This window comes from Belonocnema kinseyi, chromosome 2 (genome assembly GCF_010883055.1).
Source record: "Belonocnema kinseyi isolate 2016_QV_RU_SX_M_011 chromosome 2, B_treatae_v1, whole genome shotgun sequence".
NCBI lineage: Eukaryota > Metazoa > Arthropoda > Insecta > Hymenoptera > Cynipidae > Belonocnema > Belonocnema kinseyi.
In genome coordinates, this window is record NC_046658.1 from 130,395,329 (window position 1) to 130,419,886 (window position 24,558).

The 24,558-nt window shown below is 27.4% G+C and overlaps 1 protein-coding gene across 6 annotated transcripts in view; it reads right to left on the bottom strand.

The window, feature by feature from the left end:
* The window catches only part of LOC117168125 (tensin-3), a 639,780-nt gene that overhangs the window by 47,495 nt on the left and 567,727 nt on the right, over positions 1–24,558 (bottom strand). For all 6 annotated transcript variants that reach the window (XM_033353532.1, XM_033353537.1, XM_033353534.1 and 3 more), the window contains 2 exons: positions 13,818–14,101; positions 5,572–6,221 (listed from right to left, as the gene is read on the bottom strand). In XM_033353532.1, the coding sequence (XP_033209423.1) occupies positions 5,572–6,221; positions 13,818–14,101 (934 nt within the window). The remainder of the gene's footprint in view (positions 1–5,571; positions 6,222–13,817; positions 14,102–24,558) is intronic.

Below are 24,558 nucleotides of genomic sequence, written 5' to 3' on the forward strand. Positions count from 1 at the left end.
ATTTTCAATCGAAGAGTTATATCTTTAAAATAATGAATTTTGAACCAAATTGTTCAATATTTAACCCAATATTTTTTTCAATTAGAAAATTCATCAATTTGATTGGATCTTAAAAACAAAAAATTCTTTTTGATATACAAATCAACTATTTTGTTGAAAATGCGATTTTCTTGTTTGTTTGAAAATCCATCTCTTTTCGTAGAAGCTTAATTTTTTATTTAAAAATGCACCTCTTTTCTGGAAAATCGAATTAATTCTTTTGAAATTCATTTTTGAAAGAGAAGAATTAAAAAAAAACTTGTTAATTAAATGGTTATATTATCAGCCAAATGGTTGAAATTTTTATTTATAGGCCTTTTTAGCACAATAATGTTAAAACAATAAAACCAATTTTTTAAAACAGGGACAAGAAAAATTAATAAATCATGTTATATTCAATTTTTCGCTCAAAAGAATTTTTTTCATATCTTTCTAAATATAAATATTTTTATTAACTCGGTAAATTTCTTAGATACTAAATTTTTCTGTCGCCGCGCTGGCTCACTATCCACGCGCAGTGACAGAAAACAAAGTTCAAAATAACTTTTAGAACGCAATAATTCTTAACCGATACTAAATTTTGTTTAAAAAAAATAAAAATTAAATTTAGAAGTGATATGTGCAAGAGATTTTTTTTAATTCTATGTTATTGCAAATATAATTTAATAAGCAAGTTATTTTCCATGTAAAAATTATAATGTCAAAAATTAAACATTATGAATTTTATAGATGAAAAGAATTTTTTTAATTCTCCAAAATTTACGTTTCCTATAGTTTCTATGAATATAGTAATTTATTTCACAATAATTCTAAATTTCTAAATAAATTGGCCTATAATTATAATTTGTATATAAAATTAACAACTAGCATCGTGAAAAATAAATTATCACGATAGTCGATAAAAAATATTGTTAATTTTGTTGGTTTCGCATTATTGTGCCAGTCGTTGCCAAAAAAAACGATTTTTTTATATTAACTGACATGAGCAATATTGCAATATTGCAAATTCGAATTTATTAAATATGGGGTAGTAATATCTGTATGACGTTGATAATAAAAAAAGCCACAAAACTGACGAAATTTTTTTTAAACAAGAATTTTCTACTTTTCTTTAAGAAAAAATTTTAATACTTAAGAACATTTAATTTATTTAATAAAAGCAAGTTAAAACGAAACAAATATTACAGAACACATTGTGCAATTTTTTCAAAAAAATTCAATTTCAGTTTTTTTGGGCATTTTCGGGACTCCGTAAGAAGTCCGATTATTATTTTCTAATAAAAGCATAAGTTCTGATGATAAAGTGTTCAAAATATTTAAAACTGTGATATTTTGAAAAATTAGCTTATTTAATTTCAAACAAAATTTTGTTAAAAAGAAGTTAGTGTTGATCCAAATATTTGTTTATTGAAAAGGAAAAAATATGTGCAAAATAAATGATACAATTTTTAAAATATTTGAAATAACAATTTACTATTTTTCTTGCTATAAAGTAAAAAACACGATAAAATTAAATAAGAATATGTGTATGAGCAAACAGTTATCTGACGTTATATTAGGCATTTTCATTTTTTTTCTTCAACTATTTTTGAAAAAAATTGCAGTAGGTATCCCCATACACTTTTTTTTTAAATTGAAGAAGTTGATTTGTCTACATTTTACAGTTTTTCATCACAAAAATAATAGAACTTTCAACACAAAATTTAGTTTTCAATTAAATAGTTGAATTTTAAACTAAAAAACGATCAATTTTCAACAAAATAGAAATTTTTTCAGTTGAAAAATTATTTTTCAATTAAATAAGCGAACTTTTATTAAAATAGATTAAATTTAAAACCAGTAGTAGTATTTTCAACTCAAAAATTGAATACTTACATTTTTAATTAAAAAATTCAATTTCAACCAAAGAAAAAAAATCATTTTTAACAAAATATTTTAACTTTCAATAACTAGTACAATTTTCAAGTAAATGGTACAATTTGTAAGCAATGTTTAAACGGTCCAAAATTACACATTTTTCAAAAGACATTTTCAACGCAAAAACTAAAATTTTAAAAGAAAGGATGAATTCTCAAGGAAACATGTAGTTGTTTATATTTGTACAACAACACAATTTTTAAAAGAAAAGTTAAATTTTCAACATAAAATTCCAACTAAAATGTGGAATTTTCCAATAAAAAAAGACAAATTTTCAACAAGCAAATATTTTTCAGTCAAGAAAGAAAACTTCATGCAAATTGTTAAACTTTCAAGGTAATGAAGAATTTTCTGCAAGAAAGTTGAATTTTCAACCCAAAAATGGACAATTTTAGCAGAAAAATTAATTTATAAGGAAAAAGTTGCATTTTTAACCAAAAAAAAAACAAAATTTTCAATAAAGATAACTTTTCTACCAAAAAGAATAATTTTTAATTAAAAAAGATCAATTTTCTGCCACAATATTTTAATTTTCAACCAAGAAACATTTTTTTACTTTTGAACTGATTTGAAATCGTTTTGTCACGTCGCTTTTTGTTCACCTTTAAATACTTAAAGTACAGATCAATTAAAAAATGTATTTATTTCTTTCACTTTATGTTTTGACAAGGAATTTTACAAATTGTTAGAAAAAAAAACATTCTTCCAACTTTGATTTTAACCCTATTTTCGTTTAATTGTGATCTTTTTCCAATTATATTATTCAGTTTCGAATGCGAAAATTGAAAATCTTTTAGTTTTAAAATTTTCCATTTTAGACTTTTAATTTTTTAGCGTACATTTCAATGTAAAGAATTTTAAAATGCAGTTTTAAAGACTTGACCAATTAATTTTTAAATTGAATTTATCTATAATATTTAAAAAGTGAATGATAATTGATTGTACAAGACGATTTACAAAATGTTGAAAAATGAATGTGGAAGATTTTCAAAAAAATTTTCTGATTTGGCAGAATTAAAAAAAAATCATTTGAAAAAATGTAAAATAGCATGTAGATGTTTCAATATTTTCAAATAAAATTTCGAAGCATTTTAAGGATATTTAAACTATTTAAAATAAAAAAAATTTCACTTTTAATTTAAACAGGGAATTTTCAGTTTTTTACAAATTAATAGTTGGAACCGAAATTTATCTAGAATGATCATAATTCTGACTTGGAACCGGGAGTTCTCCAATTTTATCCAATTCTGAGCTAGTGCTGGGGATTTTCAAACAGGAAAAAAATTCTGAATTGGAACAGGAGACTTTTCTAAAGAATTCTAATTCTGAGTTGAAGCAGGGAATTTTCAATTTTTAACCAATTCTCATCTGGAATGTGAATTTATGCAGCAGAATAAAAATTCTAAATAGAAAATTTAATTTTTTAAGCAAAAATATATTTTGAGTTGGAACGAGTTATTTTCGAAAAAAAATAAATTATGAATTCAAACATGTAATTTTACAAAAAAAATATAACTCTTACAATGGCTTGAAATGGAGAATTTTCGAAAAGAATTAAAGTTCTGGTTGACAGTTACTCTTTTGTCAAAAATTAATTTGTTGTTATTAAAATTATTCGTTTTAATTATAAACTCATCTCTTGTTTGAAAAATGAGCTATTTTGTTGAAAACTGATTTTTTTCGAAAATTAATTTTTATATTGGAAACATAACTGTTAAATACTTGGTTGAAAAATTAAGTTTTTTATCTGTTTAATTTAAAATTTGTGTGTTTTCTATAAAATTCGTCTACTTTCGTAAAAATTAAGATTCTGGCTTGAAAATCCATCTTTTTCGTTCAAAAATCAACAATTCCAGTTAAATATTGATTATTACAATTGAAAATTTATCTTTTTTGTTTAAAAATTAACTATTTTATTTTTGGTTGAAACTTGATCTTCTATAGTTAAATCTTTCTTAGTTTAAATTAAAATTTCTAGTTAAATATTGAGCATTTTAATTGAAAATAAAATTACGTATTTTAAACTTGAAGTCTTTTATCTAAAATTCATATTTTTGTTTAAATTAATATATTTTTCAGAAAAATCGTCTTTCGCGGTGGAAAATTAATCGTCTTGTTTGAAAATTCATTTTTGCTTGAAAATTCAAGCATTGCAATTAAATATTCATCATTTTAGTAATTATTTAATATTTTTGGTTAAAAATAAAACTAATTAGTGAACAGCTAAATTAAATATGTTTCAAAAATGATTTTTTTTTCTAGTGGAAAAATAATTGTTTTCACTGAATATTTTAATATTTCGTTTTTTGTTAAAAACTGATCTTTTTTAGTTTGAAAATTCAGCTATTTGTTTGAAAATTGATATTTTTTAGTTGAAAATTCATTGATTGAGAATTAATGTATTTTTTTGAAAACTCGTTTTTTTTCTAGAAAATTAATTAATCTATAGTTCTAAAATATTTGAGTGTATCTTGATTTATTAATTAAATTCCTGGAATCTAAAAAAAAACATTATTTATAATGAACTCGCGATAAATTATATCTGGAACTTGTTGCAATTAAGCGAAAGCTCATTTTTAATTCTTCGAGTATAAACCTATTTTTTCGAACATCTTCTACACACTGGGTCAAACTGACCCTGTTTACTTTTTGGTTGTCAAACTTTACAACTAAGGAGCCTTTTTACTTAAAGTAATTACGAATATTAAAAGTGTATTTAAAACCTTTAACATACTTAAAAAAATTCAGAAGAAAATATTTTTGCAAAAAATGAAGTTTTATGAAAAAATCAAAACTTGTTTAATTTTGAATATTTTTAGCTAAGAATGTATAAGAATACCCTTGAAGCATGCCTAAATAATAAAGAAATAGTCCTGCTTTGTACAAAAAAGGTACTTATTTCGCATACTGAAATAGGTGATCTGTAAGGTATAAAAAATCGTGATTATTTTACATAAATGAGTGAAACAAATTTTTTTTGTATGAAAAATGTATAAAAAAATAAAAAAATTTGTTAGACAAATATGTAATTACTTATACTTATTTATGAACAGCACGATCGTTGCGTATGTACGCGCGATGTTCATCGTACATTGGTCGCACATTTCTCTTTCTGCCTACTTTGTAAGCACAAAGTCAACATCTTACTATTTTATCTAGTTGTGACCATGTGCCCTTGCAAAAACTTTAAAAACAGTTTTGGCACTTTTTTCACTAATAGAAGTTTATAATTGATTAAAAAAAAATCTAAATTTTAGTAAATGCGACCTTAAGTACACACATGGGTCACCAATACCCTGCTTCGATTTCAATCGGTTTTCAACGACGATTGATGACTCGGCACGCTACATAAAATCTCTAAAACTGTGGTCGGAAGATCGAAATATACTTATAAGGATGCATTACCGCATTTTTCAAACGCCTGATCTCTATTTTTGGTCAAAGTCGATGACAGGGTCTATATGACCCAGGGTGTATTCAAAGGGTTAATAAAAACATAAAATTATATGACGATCACCACAGTAATTCCATTGACCCACTAATAATATTCACCATCGCTTCGGTACGCTAGATCACTCTTATCTAAGTCAAAAAATTTTACAAAAAAAAACTTACCCATCCATGTGGTCAGAGTTTAGCTTGCTCGAACCATTAGCGAATTCCGGTGGCGGATCTGGCGTCTTGGTATTGAGAGGACTAATGGGCCTTCTGCTATTTTCCCCAAGGATGTCATCTAGATCAACAACTGGTGCGGCTCCTCGTACCGAGGCCTTCCTCACCAAGGAAGGCGAGGACAGTTTCTGTTGTTTGATCATATCTGAAGTGGCACCATACGAGAAGGGTTGACTAGTTTGCCTCGCGTGATAAGGAATTTCATCATCGATGAAGTCTATATTCCCAGGAGGCGAGAAGGAATCCGTCTGCTGTCGGTAGGAGTCGTTCATAGACTCCTTTCGATCAGGAGATCCTCGAAAATCGACCAGGTCGTGAGTCCTCCCCCCGTTCTCTCTGCCCACAAAAGTTTCTTTGAGGACGGAAGGCGGGTCTCTGTAATCGTTCTTCAAGGTGCTGTAACTGCTGCTGGAATTGTAGGGAGGACTGGACTCCTTTGCGGCACTGTAACTTCTGTACGAATCTTTCAAGGTCGAATAATTTGAGGAAGTGGGATGACTGCCGTGGCTGCTGTAACTGCGAGGCTCTTGGGCGTATGTCTTTCCGTTTCTGTCTGATCGATGATAGTCGTCCGTCGGGGGATCTGGCATTGACTGCACATTCAAATAATGAGACGAGATTAAAGAGGGATTTAAAAAGGAGGGGGAGAGTATAATGAATCTACTTTTGACTTCAGGTGCGTAATGCGGTTGAGAAACGTCTCTCAGCTAGATTTGGTTTCGTAATCTCTTGTAAGGCTGTAAATGTACATTCGCCTGATCTGTTAGTAGGTTTCTACTTTATCCAGCAAAATTGGGATGAATAAATTTACTTTTAAATCTACTCAAACTATTGTCTGGTTAAAAAATTCAATGAGATTTCCCGTGGGAACAAAACCATGAGCATCCCCAGAACGTCTTTGGGTCGTTTCTAGGACGTCCTATGTCAGCACGATCATTCAACGTCATGAGAGCATCTCTAGGATGTCCAAAAGACATGTTCCAAAAGACGTATCAGGAATGTCTCAAATACGTCTCTAGGAGATCCGTAATTTATTGGCCCACTTGTTTTCCAGGTATAGTTAAAAAAAAATTCGAGGTCTTTGTAGAAGAATTACTAGAAGGAAAGGAGCTTCGTTCTTAAGGGCGCTGATGAAATAAGGATGTTTTTTTTTTGTTTTGGCCTTTGTTCTTTGAATGGAAAGGTTTTCAAATAAAGAAATTCTTTTTTTTAGAAGTCCTTTTTTTCTTTTTTTTTACGAAGTCTAAAATACAAAAAATGAAATCTCCTATGCTGCCCAAAAAATGTATATACATTTTTCAATGAAAATTTGTAAACATTTATAAAAATGTATATAACAGCCCTTGATCATATACCATCTGCTAGTTGTTTCGGTTTTTTTATCCCAAAATTCCATTCTATGCGTTTCAAAATACATTTAACAATATATTAAAGATACTATTGAGGAAATTAGAAAATTAGAAGATAAAATTATACAAGTTGCATTTGTTCGACTTTTCAACAATCTCTTTGCTGTAACGAATTTATTGCTACTTTCAAACTAATACTTTAAAGTCAGAAAATAAAAAATAAATTTTTTTTTGGATGAAAATTCAATTCTTTTTTTTTAATACTTTTGTGTTTTTATTTAAAAAATTCATCTAATTAAGTAGAAACGGCGTCTTTCTTAATTAAAAGTAAAACTATTGGGTTACAAATTCAAAAATTTTGTTAAATATCATTCTTTTTGTTTAAAATTCAGCTATTTTCTTTTAATTTACTTGTTAAAAACTCATATTTCAATGTTGGAAAAACAACTGAAATATTTTTCAGGTAAAAATTCACACTGGTGCCATAGAAAATTTACTTGTTTAAAGTTCATATTTTCGTGCTGAAAAGTCAACTAAAATTTTTTTTAAATAAAAATTAATTTTTTTTAACTCGGATTTTTAATTTAAAAATTCACCTGTTTTAGTAGAAAAATTGCACCTTTCTGGAATAAAAATGCAACTTTTTATTTGAAGATTCAACAATTTTGTTAAAAAGTGATTCCTTTTAGTTGAAACTTCCACTGTTTTGTTGAAACTTCCACTGTTTTGTTGAAAATTCGTCTTTTCTGGTTGAAAATTCAAGTACCTTTATAGGAAATTTAGTTACCGTTTAAAACACATTTTTAAGGGTAAAAGGCCAAACTAAATTTTTTTTGTATGAAAATTTAAATATATATTTTTCGAAAATTTGTCTTCGATTTAAAAATGTGTATGTTTTAATAGAAATTTAATCCTTATCGGTTTAAAATAAATCTGTTTGATTGAAAATTAATCTTCTTTGCTAATGGACTCAACTATTATGTTTGAAAAAATTTTTTGAGAAATTATTTTTTGTCAAAGGTTCATATTTTTAGCAGAAAATTTATCTCTTGGGTCAAAAATTTAAAAACTTCGTTGAAAATTATTTTTTTTTTTTGCGGAAAATTCATATTTTGTGGTTGAAAAGTCCATTTTGGTACCGAAATTTTTTCTTTGGACTTGAAGATTTAACAATTTAGGTACCAATTTTTTTATTTCGTGACTGAAAACAAATTGTTGAAAATTTGTATTTTTGGTTGTAAAATTAATTTTTTCAAATGAAATTTAATATTTTTGTTGATATATCAACTATTACAGTTTTTTTGTTGAGAATTCATCTTTTGAATTTGAAGATTTAATTATTTTTCGAAAATTTATTTATTTCGTTGAAATTTCAAGTATTTTGTTAAAAAGTCATCTTTTCTGATAGAAAAGTAATTTTTTCTTCAAAATAATTAAGTACATTTCAAAATTTGTATTATTTTCTTACTTTTTTTTCAATCGTTATTTTTTTCTCTGGTGATCCGATAAGAAAGGTAATTAAAGTTTTTTTTATATCTTAACATTTTTCCTGCTATTTAGCATACATTTTTTTTATAAGAAAATAGATTTTGGTTCGATCTTCACTTAAAAATGTCTCTTTTTTTAAAATGAAATTTCAATTTAATCTTTATGGTTGAAAATTCCTCTTTTTCATAAAAATTTCCACTATCCCAGTTAAAGATTCTAAATTTTATTTGAAAATTCGACTGTTCCATTTTAACTTGAAAATTGATCTTTCCTAGTTCATAAATCAAAATTTTTGATGAAATTTGTATTTTTAAAAGAAAATTCAACTGTAATGTTGAAAATACACTATTTTGTTAAAAAATTAATTGGTTAAACGTTAAACTCTTTTGTTAAAAATTATTTTAACTTTTTATTTTAACTTTTTACTTTAACTTTTTGATTATTCAAAATTATTGTTTAGTTTCGAATTAGTATTTTTGGTAGAATTAAATGTTCTTGGTAAAAAAATTGAAATTTAAACACTTGTTTTGAAAATGTAAATATTTTTAAGTTATTTTTTAAATGTAATTTTTAAAACTGAAATGTTAATTTATTTCATTCAAATATTGAAAATTATCATTTGTTTTAGATTTACTTTTCTCTTAGTAAAATTATTCTTGTCTTTATTATCTTTTGTTAAATTTTCTTTTAAGATTTATAATTTTAATTAAAAAATAATTTCTTTGGTCGAAATTTGAGATATTTGATTGCAAAATTGTTTTATTTTGGGATGAAAAGGAAATTTTTTCGAAAATTTAACCATTTTGTTGAAAATTTGTTTCCTTTTTGGTTGAAATTTTTTTTAACTATTAATTCAAAACTCATTTCCTTGGCTGAACATTTCTTTTTTGACTCAAAATGCAATTATTCAATTTTTGGTTAAAAAATGATAATTTTCAGTGAAAATTCTTATTTTTTGGAAGTAATTAATCTTCTTGGTTCAAAGTTCAATTGTTTAATTTAAATATTAATAATCTAAAATGAATATTTCATAATCTCCGAGTGGGCAAAAAAAAGATGACCTTGAGACGTCTTCGGGACATTCATAAGACGTCTTTTGGACATCCTAGGGATGTTCTTAAAATGTCTAATGTCGGTATAAAATATGTCTAAAGAACGCCTGACGCCTTTAAGACTTCTTTAGGTAATTTGTAGGATATTGGACGTCTTAGAGACATTGATTGTGTTAACATAGGACGTCCTCAGAACGACCTGAGGACGTTCTTCGGATGTTTACGGTTTTTTGTCCACTGAATAGTTAAAAATTCATCTCTTTGATAGAAAATTATTTATTTTAACTTAAAAAATTTGTTATTTAAGCTAGGAGAGGCTGACGTTTTTTGTTACGGTTGATTACAGGGGGAAGGGAGGGTCTTGGAAAGGGCCTATAATCCGTTACGTAATTTAATTACGGTCCCTAAGGATCAATTCGTTCGCACTTGTTATATTTAGTGGGATGCAAATTTCATAAGAATTGACCAATTACTTGGTCAGTCCATAAACGTGTTATCCACATTGCTCGTGTGGGAGGTACAGGAAGACGTAAGAGCCCTGTCTGTCCTACAGATTTTAATGTGAGTTTAAGGTGAGAACTATGAGATCCTTGACTGTCCCATAAATGTGAAACAGGTGGGAGTCTGATGAGTTTTGTGTCTGTCGCATTAGCACAACAAATCCACTACACGATAACGAGCTTCTATTTCTCGCGAGACGACAAAGCTATATTTCAGGTAAGCTGAATATCCTTAGAGAGCACCGTAATTAGTTTCAAATTACACTATGATTTATGTGTCTTCTTTAATAAAAAAAACCAAGTAGATTTTCATTAAAAACACCTTCCCAGTGGGCAAAAAAAATAAGGATGACCTTGAGACGTCTTTGGGACATCCATAAGACATCTTTTTGAATATTTCTTTTGGACATCTTAGGGATGCTCTTATGACGTCTAAGGTCAGTACAAAAGATGTCTCGTTAACGTCCATGTCTTGAACACGTCTTTAGGTCATTGCTACTTCCCAGGGAGCACAAAACTATGAAAATCCCAAGAACGTCCGTGGGACATTCCTAGGACGTCCTATGTTAGCCCCATCAACGCACAGTAGGCAAAAAATTAATTTTTTGGTTCAAAATACGATTCCGGCTGAACCTGTGAACCGATTTGGATGTTTTTATTTAATCTGATAAAATTTCAAAGAAAGTTGTTGAGCCTGATTTTTAATTTAGTCTTTAAATTTTTTTATAAATAAATATGACCAGAAAAATATCATTTTTTTTCTATTTGCCATTCCCGATGTTCTCCAATAATAGGGAAATTGTTTTAATCGCTGACGTTTCATAAATTTACATTATATAAAGATATTCCATTATGATACAGTTCACAAAAATATTTTTTGCAAACAAATTATTTGTTGAAAATGTGTTTTCTATCATTTTCAATAATTTTTTTAAGTTCTAAATTCAAGAATGAATGAACTTTAAAATTTTCAAAATCAAATTATTTTAAAAAATTTCAAGGCAGAAACGTTAACATTTGAAATACTACATTTTTTAAACTGAACACCTTTAAAATTAGAAGTTGAATTATTTTCATCTTAAGTATTCTAAAAATCCTTGAACAGCTTCAAATTCATGTTAAAGTGTTTAGAAATATTCGAGTTTTTTCAACTCTATTTAACATAGAAATTACTTTTGAAATTTTGTTAGAACTTCTAAATATCTTTTGAAATTAATAGAATTTTTCCTAAAATTTTTAGAAACTCTTGCAAATGAAAAAAGGTTAATCTAGATTATTTTTTAACAATTTTGGAAATCTTTAAAAATCATTTTTAATATTCTTTTACAATAATATTCCAAAATGATAAAGTATTTTCAATTTCTCTACGAACCTTGCGAAAATGTTTTTCTTCTTTTAGAGTTGTTTATAATTCTTATAAAGTTTCAACATTTTTTTTGTAATCTGCAAAATTCTACATTTTGTGTTAAATTAGGCTGTGAATTTTGTCGGTATATTTCGTTTAAATTAAGTGAAATCATTTCAAGTTTTAAATTAATTTTGAATCTATTTAAAATTTCGAAATACCTCTTCAAATTACTAAAATTTATCGTACAAATAATTAGTGGTGAATTGCTATTTAAACACACAAATTTAACAATTTCACTCACGCATAAAACATTTTTTTTAATAATAATAAAAATGGTAACGCTCAAAGTTTAAAAACTCTTCTAAATTTTAACGATGCAAGGCTTTCTATATCCAAAAATTCAGTTCAGATTATTTAATTTTAAAGATTTGGTTTCAATGCATTCGTCATAAGCGAACAGTCACATATTACTAAACATTAAATAATTTTGCTTTGTTTGATTAAAAAATTTGAAATTTAACGGATTAAAAATTTAATATTTCAGACAGAAACAATATGTTAAATTTAGAGAAAACCATTAATTACAAATAAATTATTATAATGTTATTTTTAAGTTAAAAATGGGTTTTAAATTTTCAATCCGAGATTTGCAATTTTTAACGATTAAGAATTTCGAATGGAAACGGTTTATTTTTTAACGTTAAAATCTGGAAATTTTTTACTTTGAACGGGTTGAGAATTGTTTGGGCAAATCAATTACTGTTCCCTTTAAAAATTGATTAATTTATATTTACAGTTAATTAAATAAAAATGGGTTTTATAAAGAATTTGCAACTACAAACGCTTTTCATTTTTAATTATTCAAGCGTTCCAGATAGCGTTTTAAAATTCTGAAAATTAAAAAAAAATCTAAAATGAAAAATTTGTGAACTAAAACATTTTCGTACTACGAATTGTAAACTGAATGATGTCATTATTAAAAAAGATAACAATTCAGCTAATTATTTTAAAAACTTTCAAAATCGAACTTGGACATACTGTTCTTCTAAATCTAAAATATATATTTAAAATTACATTTCTATAAAATATAAGTCCTGATCATGGAATAATTTTCAAATAAAATTTTTTTTAATTCAAGGATTTTTAACTGCAATTCTTTAAAATTGAACTAAATATTGAAAAATCTGTTTAAAATTGCATGCATTTAAAATATAAATCTTCAAGATTAAATTAATTTTAATTTTAACAATTCAAAATAAAAAAAAAATAAGAAGTTCTATTACACATTAAGAAATAATTGAAAATAATATACCTTTAAAATATAAATATTAAAAATTAATACATTTTAATTTGAATCTTCAAAGTTTCATTATATCTTGAAAAAGTTGTAAAAATTAGATAGCTTTAAAATTGAACTTTTAGAATTAGTCAGATTTTCAATTTAACAATTCAAAATTAAACTATTTAAATAATGTAGAATCTTTAATTAAAAGTCTTAAAAATTGAAGAATTTTCCATTGTAAGTCTCCAAAACTGAATTAAATATTTTATTAAGCATTGACAATTTCATAAATTTAAAATATAAATCTTAAAAACACATGTTAAATTTCATGAATGTGGCTGATATATAAGTGAAAACTATAGACTTTTGATCTTAAAAAATCAGCAAAACTCAATACTTGTTATTTGTACATCTTGTAAAACTAAAGAGCTTTCAATTTGAAATCTTTAAAATTAAAGAGTTTTAAATCGCAAATCGTTAATTCCAAAGAATTTTCCTTTGCAAGTCTTCAAAATTGAATCAGGTATTAAAAAAAAATCTTCCAAATTACACACCTTTAAAACTAAATTTTTAACATTCAAGAATTGTCAATTGTAACTACTCAAAAAGCAAAACTTTCAATTGAAAATCTTAAAAATGTGAAGAATATTTAATTTAAAAAATTTACCATTAAAAATTCAAAAATTATTAACAATAATATTAATAATATGTAATATTTGACAATAATTATAATTTTATAATTCAATAATATTTTGTAACAATTCCAGTCCGTCATCACTTGCCGTGAACGGCGTTCTATGAAATCAAGGCTGGTTTATTTCTGAGGTCCGTAGTTTTGTACCGACATTTTAAAACAATTTTTTTCTGCAGAAATAGAAATATTATATGCAAATTTGTCAATAACACTAAAGAAAAGTTTAGAAAATGAATTCGAATTGATTGTGCTGACATAGGACGGTCTTTTTATGTCCCGAGAACATCCTATGTCTTTAAGACGTATTTCAGACATCTGTAGGATATTGGAAGTCATACAGACATTAGTTGCGCTGACATAGGACGTCCTAGAAACGACCCACGGACGTCATTGAGATGTTCATGGGTTTTTGCCCACTGGGCGTGCCCTTTCCATGCTAATGTCCACAAATTTGGTCATCTTGACCAACCACTTACCTCAACAGTCAGCATCATATCATGTAGGAGTTTGTCAAGGTCACCATGAGCTTGATTCTCGGTTTCGATTTCCGGAGGACTGGGTCGTTGAGGAGGTGCACTGCTGATACCACTATCCATGGAAACCGTCAGTGGGGAACCACGAGCCCCACCTCCGGTACCTTGGTGGACCACGGCGTAGAGAGATCCATCGATTGGTCCACAAGTATATCCCAATCCCCGTGGAGACGTTTGTAAGGAACAGCTAGAATTTGGAGGTGGTGAGAGTGGCGTTTCTCGACCTTCTGAAACAGAATTTTAAATATGGAAATCATTAGCAACAGTACTTACCCAGTTGGCAAAAAAATTTAAGATGTCCTAGAGACGTCTTTGGGACATCCCTGAGACATATTTTGAAAAAAAGTAATTTGAATATCCTAGAGATGTTCCTAAGACGTCCAATGACAGTACAAAATTTGTCCTGAGACAATGGTTGTGCTGACATAGGACGTCCTAGGAACGCCCCAAGGACGTTCTTGGGATTTTCGTGGTTTTGTGCCCACTGAGAGCTCAAGGTGGAGAGAGGGGTCGACAGATTTTGTTAAGATTTATTACGGAAGGGGGAGAGGGGTCCTTAATTCATGCACGTTATTTTTAGAAATTCTTAAATTAAACAATAACTTTATATTATTGTATGGAAATTTATTTACAATTTAAAACATTCAGAGAATTTAATTGTATAGTGAAAAGCCTGAGAATGATATAAAAAATTTACATAAGTCAGAGAATTTATATGACTTTAAATAACTGTGAAACAGCATACATTTTTAATTTTTCCATTTTATTTTGAAATTGTTTTATTCCGTTTATTATTGGATCCAGGTTAAAAATAATACAAGTTTATAATTCTGGCCTTTGATTATCAATGGTCAGGGAAACATATTCAACTGTTTTTTTTTTTTTTTTTTTAATTTAACTATAAAATTAACTTATAGTTTAAAATTCTTATTTTGGCGTTAAAAGGTGAACTAAAATCTTTTTTAACTTCTTTTTTGAAAATTGGTGTTTTAGGTAAAAAAATTAATTTATTCTAGTAGAAACTGAATTTTTTTAGATAAAAATGCAACTGTTTGGTTGAAAATTCAACAATTGTGATAAAAACTAATCCGTTTTGCTTGAATATTCAAACTATTAAGTACAAAATTCAACTATTTCGTAAAAAATTTACTGTTTAAAAGTCATATATTTGTCTTGAAAAGTAACTAAAATCCTTTTTCGATAAAAATTAAACTGTTTTTAAAACTTGTCTTTTTGATTTAAAAATGCATCTGTTTTAATAGAAAAGTTCATATTTCATAGATAAAATGCAACTGTTTGGTTAAAACACAAGTTTTTTTAAAAATTTATCCTTTTTTGTTCAAAATTCAATTGTTTTGTTGCAAGTCCAAGCATCTTTGTACCAAATTTACTTCTTATTTAAAAATCATACTTTGATGTTGAAAAGTAAAATTAAAATCTTTTTTGGATAAAAATTCAACTATATTTTAAAAAATTAGTATCTTTAATTTAAAAAATCATCTATTTTAGCAGAAACTGCATCTTTTTTAGATAAAAATGCAACTATTTGGTTAAAATTCAAGAATTTTATTAAAAAGTCATCCTTTTCAGTTGAATATTCAAACTGTTCACTAGAAAATTTCAACTATTTCTAAAAAAATTAACTTGTTTAAATGTCATATGTTCGCGTTGAAACGTCAACTGAAATATTTTTAAGATAAAATTTAACTTTGTTTTTTAAATTTGTCTGACGGTTGTTTTTTTAAGTTCATCTTTTTAGGTTGGAAATTCAATTATTTTTCGAAAATTTATCAATTTTGTTTCAAAATCCAAGTATTTTGTTAAAAAGTCATCTTTTATGGTAGAAAATTATTATTTTTTGTTACGGGTTGTTACCAGCGGCAGGGAGGGTCTTTAAGAAGTCCTATGATTAGTAACGTAATTTAAGTACGTCTTCTTATTTACTTTCAAATTACTCAATTCGACAATAAAAACCTTGGATAAAAAATTATGGGAAATGCAAGAAACCACTACTACTTCCTATATTTTTACTACCCAGTGGGCACAAAAGCATAAAAATCCCCAGAACGTCCTTGGGTCGTTCCTAGGACGTTCTATGTCAGCCCAATCAACTTCTCTAAGTCGTACAATGTCCTAAAGATGTCCTAAAGACGTCTTAATGAGATAGGACGTTCACGGAACATCTTGCGTACTGACATCTCAAGGAAATCCCAAAGACGTCTCTAAGACATCCCTAATTTTTTTGCCCACTGAGTAAATGTTATAAAATAGTTAGACTAGTATTCATGCAAATCTTTATCTTGAAAATTCCCTCTTTAGAACGTAAACAGTGTAATTATTCTTATCGTATGTATAATTTATGGAGATAAGTTCGCGTCATTGAATATTAAGTATTCAAGTCTTATTTAACGCTATCTAAAAACGATAAAATTGCGAATAACGTGCCATATATCGCTCCCATTCACTGTCTCAACTTGCGTGTGACTGTGCATACTAAAAAACTAGTTTTTATCAGTGCGAACAGGAAACGGGATTCAATTTTTGATCAATTTCTTATAATCATTGCCTTCTTTTTCGAGAAGAGGGTTAATCGTTTCTAAAGAAGCTTAGGCAACTCAAGATCATTAGCCAGTGAGCAAAAAACCGTGAAAATTCTAAGAAGGACCTTGGGGTGTTCCTAGGACGTCCTATGTCGGCCCAATCAAAGTCTCTAAGATTTAGGCCTAAGACAAAGTGCTAGAGACGTTTCAAAAACATAGGACGTTCTCGGGACATCTTTCGTACTGACATTAGACATCTCAAGAGCATCTCTAGAACATCCTTAATTTTTTCCCCACTGGATGTTCATTTTATAATTTTAGGTTTCATACAAGGTAAAAGTGAATTTTCGTATTACACCCACAAGGGGATTTCGTGATGATTCCGCAGTAGGCAAAAAATTGAGGATGACCTAGAGACTTATTTGCGACATTCCAAAGATGTATTTTGTAACATGTCTTTCAGACATCCTAGGGATGCTTTTAAGACGTCTAACTTACGACAGACGTCTCGAGAACGTCCTATGTCTTTCAGACGTCTTTAGGACATTAGACGCCTTAGAGACGTTGAGAGGGCGGACATAGGACGTCCTAGGGCCGCCCTAAGGATGCTATTGGGATTTTCTTGGGTTTTTTTCCCACTGGGAAGGCAGCCACTTGTATAGTAACTGAAACCGTAGGACGATCGATGTATGGTTGCGTTTTGCGGTTACGTTTGAACCGAGAGGTTTTTTTATGTCTTGTGTCTTATGAGCCACATCACACAAGTTTTTTCGTCATAAAATGTTCACTTCGTGTACACGTTTCAACCTCAGGCCTCAGTATAAAAGTACAATCTATAACTGAGCCTAATGGTGAGTTTGCAAATGCCGCCGGGAATGCATTTTACAGCCACTTGCCACAGCACTTTGCCCCTCGAACTCTCAAGCCACTCAAGAGATTCCGTCACCCAAGTTTCACCAACGCAACGTAACGCCCCGGCAATAAAAACCGTTTGAGAATGCGGTGGATTCTTTGAAGGTTTTGAAAGGTAATTTGAAAAAATGATGAAGTGTTATTGCGGAAAAGCCATTTTCCGTTTCTCCAATTCATTATGCTGTTTTACTAAAAAAGGATGGAAAAGAATTAGGAATGTCCTGGAGACGACTTTTGACATCCCTGTGACGTCTGTCGGAAATTGTCTTTTGAGAATCCTAGGGAAGATTTTTTAGACATTGATTGAGCCGACATAGGACGTCCTAGGAACGTCCCAAGGACGTTCTTGGGTTGTTCATGATTTTTTGCTCACTGGGTACCGAATAAGTGAACGGAAATCAGGTTTTCCTAAAATTTAGATGCTGCCGAAGTTACAAAGCGAAAATCACAAAACAATATAAACAATTTAAATAAATGATTTCGACCGATCGAATGATGAAGAAATTTTTCTACAAATTTTTGTTCTAAATTGTTCTAAATTATACTAAAAATTGTTCTGTTCGAAGTAATTAAAATTCAACTGCGAATGAAAGCACTCAAAGTGAGGCTCTCGAATTTTAAACTTTGAAAAGTGAAGTTTAAAAGGTATTTCATCTAAAAATTTGGTATTCAAATGCCAACTCACAAATTCAAAACTTTTATAAATTTTAAAGTTCAAAAATTGAGATTCAGTTCAAAAATATCAATCCACGTGATCATTTTTAATGATCTGAATTGAAGAATCAATAAATTAATTTAAATATGTTCAAAATTATACCATTTTAAGCAATTTTAAACACTAATTCCAACTCAGAATTGGCTAAAAAAGGAAAATTCCCTGTTTAAGGCCGGAATTTTAATTCTTAAAAAAATCCCTGTTCCAATACAGAATTTTAATCCTTTTCGAAAATTCTCGATTCAAACTAATTGTAAAAATAATAATTTTTTGTAGAATTCCCCGTTCCAATTCATAATTTAAATTTTTTCTAAATTACCTCTTGAATAAATTCCAGTTCCAACTCAGAATTGGTTTAAAATTGAAAATTCCTTGTTCAAATCCGGAATTTTAAAGCTTTTTGAAAATTGTCCTCTTGAACTAAGAATTAAAATTTTGTTTTAAAAAATCAATTTTCCATTAGAAATTGTTATTCTCCGAGATAAATTCCAGGTCCAATTCAAAATTTGTTTAAAAATTGAAAATTTCTTGTACAAATACAGAATTTTAAAACTTTTCGAAAATTTTCCGTTTCAACGAAGAATCAAATTTTTTTTAATTCACTGTTGCAATTCACTATTTTAATTTTTTTCGAAAATATCCCGTTCCAACTTATAATTCATTCTATTAAAAAATTCCCTGTACCAGGTCGGAATTTATTAAAATTCAATTTTTACAAGAAAAATTATAATTCTTTTATAAATATAACAATTCCATGCTTTGACTATAAATTTGTAAAAGATTTAAAATTCCCTGTTCACATTAAAAGTAAAATTATTTTATTTTAAATAGGTTAAAAATCCTTAAAATGCTTCGAATTTTTATTTCAAGATCTTCAAACATCTACATGGTGTTTCACTTTTTTTTTAAATTCAGAAATATTAATGAAAGTGTCTCTCAACTTCTAAATATCTTTTAAAATTATTCGATTTTCAAATAATTTTTCCAAATAAAAAACGATTTTTGATTTTTCTATCAATTAAAAAAATCGTATTATTCTTTGGAAGTCTGTTAAGATTCTTTGAAAACTTTTAAATTTTTTGTTTGAAATCTGCTAAAATCTAAAGTTTGTTTTAAATTAGGCCGTGGGCACCGAAATTTTGGTAAGAATAGCCGGATTTTTTCAGTACACGTTGACACATCGTTTAAATTATTTTAAATCATTTTATATATTTTAAAATCTTCTAAAAAATCTCATCAACTTACTCAAATTTTTTCTAGAAATAATAGGCATTCAAGTGTTATTTATACATAAAAATGCAACAATTTGACTCACGATTTAAATTTCGTTAAATAAAACAATAAATAAATATTTATTTTTATCATTACTGATTTTAAATAAAAAGTCAGATATTTCTAAACATTAAAATGTAAGAAATTTAAATTAGATTAAAATCCAAATTAAAAATTCTATTCAACGTCCAACAATCATTTTTCTTTCCTCTTTTTTATTTTTGTCCGAAAAATTTACTTTAATTTTTTTTCAATTTTTTCAGATTACAATAGGATTTTTTGTTTGTTCGTTGTGGTCCAAATTTGGTCGTTGGATTCTTGTTTTTTTTTAACAGGAGTTTGCATCTAAACATTAAGTAATTGTTCTTTTTCTTAATTGATAACTTTCAAATTGCATTGTTAAAATGGAATATTTCAGGCTAAATTTTAATGAAAGCCTTTAATTATTATAAAAATATTATTTTAAACAGATTTTAAAACCAAAAATAGTTTATAATTTTTCAATAGAGCCTTATTTGTTTAAGACTTTCTAATTGAAACAGATTAATTTTTACTGATAAAATCTTAAAATTCTAAAATTGCGAATTGACGCTGAATCGTTTTGTACAATCCATTATTATTTATTATTTAAATCCTAAAGTACAATTCAATCTTAAAAATCATTAAATAATTTATATTCACAGTTCATCAACTGAAAATATTTGCTAACAAAAATCTTCGATTTCAAACGCTTCTAATTTTTAATTGTTTAAGTCTTTAAAATTACATTTTAAAAATCTATTCATTACACGCTTAAAAAAATTCAAAACTGAATTATATTATAATTGAAAAAGATTACAATTTAACTAATTATTTAAAAAACTGTTGCAATCAAAGTTGGACGGTTTTTTTTTTAATTTCTAAAATTCCCGGTCACTTGGCATGGTGTGCGAACATGAGTTATTTTAGTATTTGGCTAGCAAAATCTAAATGTTATTTTAGCTGCATTTATTTACATGTGAACATTTTAGGACAGTTCAATTAACTCCGCGGCCTTCATTTCGTTCAGAACCAATGCGAGAACCAGAAAACAAAGATCAAGACTATGAAGAGTTTATCGACTGGCAATGATCTTAGTCGCGACGCCCAGAAAAGTTCGATGTCAAGGATAATAAATACTGACTCTGATCAATATCATTCTGCAATCATGATCTTGATCTTCCCACATAAATATGTTTCTTGGCGTTGATTTTAAAATAGTCGCGATTGGGATCTTTTAAAATAAATTTCCCTACAAAATTCTACAAGATGCCTAAAACTCTCAGAGACATGGTTGTTAGAAGCATCCATAAATTATTTGAGCATAATTTTTAATAAAAAAAAATTAAAAATCGAAAGATTTTTAGAACTTTGAAGAAAGGCCGACAGAAATTCGATATCTCAGAACAAAAGTGAATCCCTCAATTCATTTTTATGGTATGTTTTTTGAACTTAGTTTATTTTTTATTCAGCAAATTGAATTTTTCACAAAGTAATTCCGATTTCAATCCAGCAGTTGAATTTTAAATGAAAAAATTGGCCTTTTCAATAAAATAGATAAATCCTATACGCAAAAAGAGTCATTTTCAACCAAACAGTTTTATTATTAACCAAAAAATATTTAATTTGTACGAAAAGACACAAATATTCAAAATAAAAATTTTCTACAGAAGAGTTGAGTTTTCAATGTCTATTTAAAAAATTAAATTTGCAAGCCAAAAAGAGGAATTTTCTTCCAAGCATTTAAATTATTTTAGTAGAAACTTGGTTTCTTTGGTTGATATTTCACCAAAAAATATAATTAAAAAAAATGGAATACTAAACTGAAACAGATTAAGTTTTTAACCAAAGAGCTGTATCTTCAATTAAAAAGTTTGAATTTCTACCAAAATAGAAGAATTTTCAATTAAGAAATATTTTCCAGAAACTGTAAACAAAAAAAATCCAACATGTAAAATTCACAAGCCAAACGAAGAATTTTTTACAAAACAGATAAATATTCAATAAAAAGATGATTTCAAGGAATTAATTAAATTCAATTTTCACCAAATAAAAGTTTTCAACAAAATAATTAAACTTTCAAATAAACAGATTAATTTTGAACCAGAAATGGAACAACTAATTTTTTCGTTAAAAAAATTAATTTTTAATATAAAAAAAGTATTAACCATAAAAAATATCATAGTTCATATTTCAGCAAAAAGTTTTATTTTTAATAAAAAACAGTAGACTTCTTTCAGAAGACTGATTTAAAAAAAAAAAACTAGTTTAAACTTTAATAAAAAATCAGTGATTTTCAGCAAACAAATTCAATTTTTAACAAAAAAGATCAATTTTTACCTAGCAGGATAACTTCTAACAAAATTGTGAAATTTACAAGCAAAAGGAAAAATTTTCTACAAAGCCAACTACATTTTTAATAAAAAGATGATTTCTAACTAAATAACTAAATTTCTAACCAAAAAATAATAATTCTCTGTGAGAAAAAATAAACTTTTGTCAAAATACTTGAATTAAAAAAAGGATAACTTATTGATAAAGTTTTTGTATTATCTAATCAATTTAAAAACAGTTTGTAACAATTAGTTCAATTTTCAACCAAAAGGATGATTTTTTAACCAACAAAATTATTGTTCTACCAGAAAATACGAATTTCCATAAAAATGCATGAATTTTAAATTGAATAGTTGTATTGTCAACTAAAAAACATTAGTTTTAAAGCAAAAATAAAACAGTTAATGTTATATTTAAAAACATCCAATTTAAAAAAATTCTATAATTTAAGAATAATAATTCAAACAATTAAATTATCAACAAAAAAGATATATTTTCAACCAAGAAGGATAACTTTTATCGAAATTGTTGAATTTTCAAACAAATAATCAAATTTTTAATCAAATAGTTCAATTTTCAATAAAAACTACCTATTTTCAACAACAAAAATTAATTTTCTACCATAAAAGACGAATTTTCAGCAAAATACAAGAATTTTAAACCAATTAATTACATTTTTAATCAAATAACTCATTTATCGACTAAAAATTTAAATTTTAACAACTAACATTAGTTTTCTACTTTAAAATACCAATTTTTAGCAAAGTAAATGAATTTTTAACCGAAAAAAATTTTTATTAAAACTAAAATGATGAATCTTCTACCCAAAAAATAAAGTTCTAACAAAGTAGTTCAACTTTCAACCAAATAGTTGCTTTTTCATCAATAAAGAAAAATTAAAAAAAAAGTTGAATCCCCTGCCAATAATTATTTTGCAGTTAGCATCGAAACGAAACATAATAGGGATTGTTGAACTAAAAAAATGTTTAATTTTTCACAAGAGAATTTAAATTTTTAATAAATTATGAAATGTTTAACCAAAAAGTATTAAATTTCAACAAAAGTCAGTCGAATAAAAATAAAATTTTAAATTCAAAGGTTGAATACTTGTTATCAACAAATTTTCTTTTCGACAAATAGTTGCATGTTTATTTGGTTAAAAGAATTTATATGTATGCTCGTTCCCTGAGTTACAAATTTCAGAAAAACAAGTTACGTAATTTGTGGATGACCCCGAGGATCAAGTTGTTTTGCAGAATCTTTGCTTATATTTTCTGAAAAAAATGTATCTTGTGACGTAAGAAGCTGCATAAATTTGATATTTTACAGGCTAAAAGAAACGCATAACCGTAAACGAGACTACAAGGACGTGCGGTTTTCTTCAATCAATAGTCATGAAAACACCATTTCCTAGAACTTGTTGATGTTCGTCGTAACTGTCTCAGGAAACAATTTCAAAAATCTTAAACTTTCTTTTCTATCATGAACCTTCATCGCAACTTCGATGAAATAGCTATAACTGATAGTTTTCAAATTTAAATCAATTTATTCACTTGAGTCTTATTGAGGCTAAATTTTGCGATCGAAAAAAATGGGCTTATAATTTTATTTTATAACATTTCTTCAATGTCAAAACCAAAAAAAAAAGATTACTTCAATATCCGTATTGCTCAATTTGAGCCGAATTGAAACTGAACGAATTATTTTAATCATTTCGTGATTCTGAAACCATAGGGTGTTTCCCCCTCCTTTTTCCCAAAATGAGTTAATGATACCAAAACTTAATAAAATAAATAACCAGAAATAACAAACCAAATTTGTAGGATAACAATGTGCTACCTAATTCGATGTTATCAGATTATAATCATGTTACTAAAAAAAGATGATTATGCAAAATTCAAAACGGCTTCCAACATCAAAATTTTGAAAGGATGTATAGCAACGTTGTAAACATTTAGATTTATTTGTCCTAAAGGGGACAATTGAGGAGAAAACCAACTTCCTACTGATCTTATAGATCAGCAAGATCAGTATTCAGTTTTTCCCAAAATATTTAAAAAGATGTTCTTCATATTATCAGTAATTGTCTACATGTACAAACCACCCAATGTTCCAAAGCTTCTCCTATAAACTTTGCGAAATTAAAGACAGCACCCTATGGTTTCCGAGTCACGATTTTTCTTTAACCAGTTCTTTCTAAAACAATAGATTATGCAAATTTATCTAAATCTTCTATTTCCTCTTAAAATTTCTATGTAAAGAGAATTCTAAACATTGCACAAAGACCTCGTTTTACTGACGTGACATTTCATCTATAGCTTTGACACAGGACAACTTGCCACAAATATTACATCATACCTGTGTGAAAGTAAATTGGTGCTAAATGGGTCCGAGACAGAGAAGTTACTACGTGGCAAACATGGAACGAATCAGATCTTTGTCTCATGTTTGCTAATTTTCTAATTGCTAATTCATGCTTCGTTAAATAAAATCTATTTCAAACCAAAAATTCCAAAAAGACTCTGTTTAGTGCTTAAGCCTAGCCACATCTAAATTAAAAAGGAGTTGTCTGAGGCTGTATTAAATAAAAACAGATTGCTTTTAATATCCGGCAATTACGTTTTAAGATACTCGATATTAAGGGCTAATATTCACATAATTTTTACAAGAGAGAATAATCGGTACCATCAATTTTCTTCCATGTTTTGCTTTATTTATTTCCTTTTTGGAATATGAACCAAGAGTGAAGGGAAAAGATAAACTCGAATTTTGCACTGGTCTCCAGGGCCCAGAAGCTCATCCGAATTCCATTCACGTCTTTCCTATCTCGTTCACTCAGCATCATGTTTCGTATGCATTTTTTTTATTTCATATTTGTAGACGGAAGGCATTC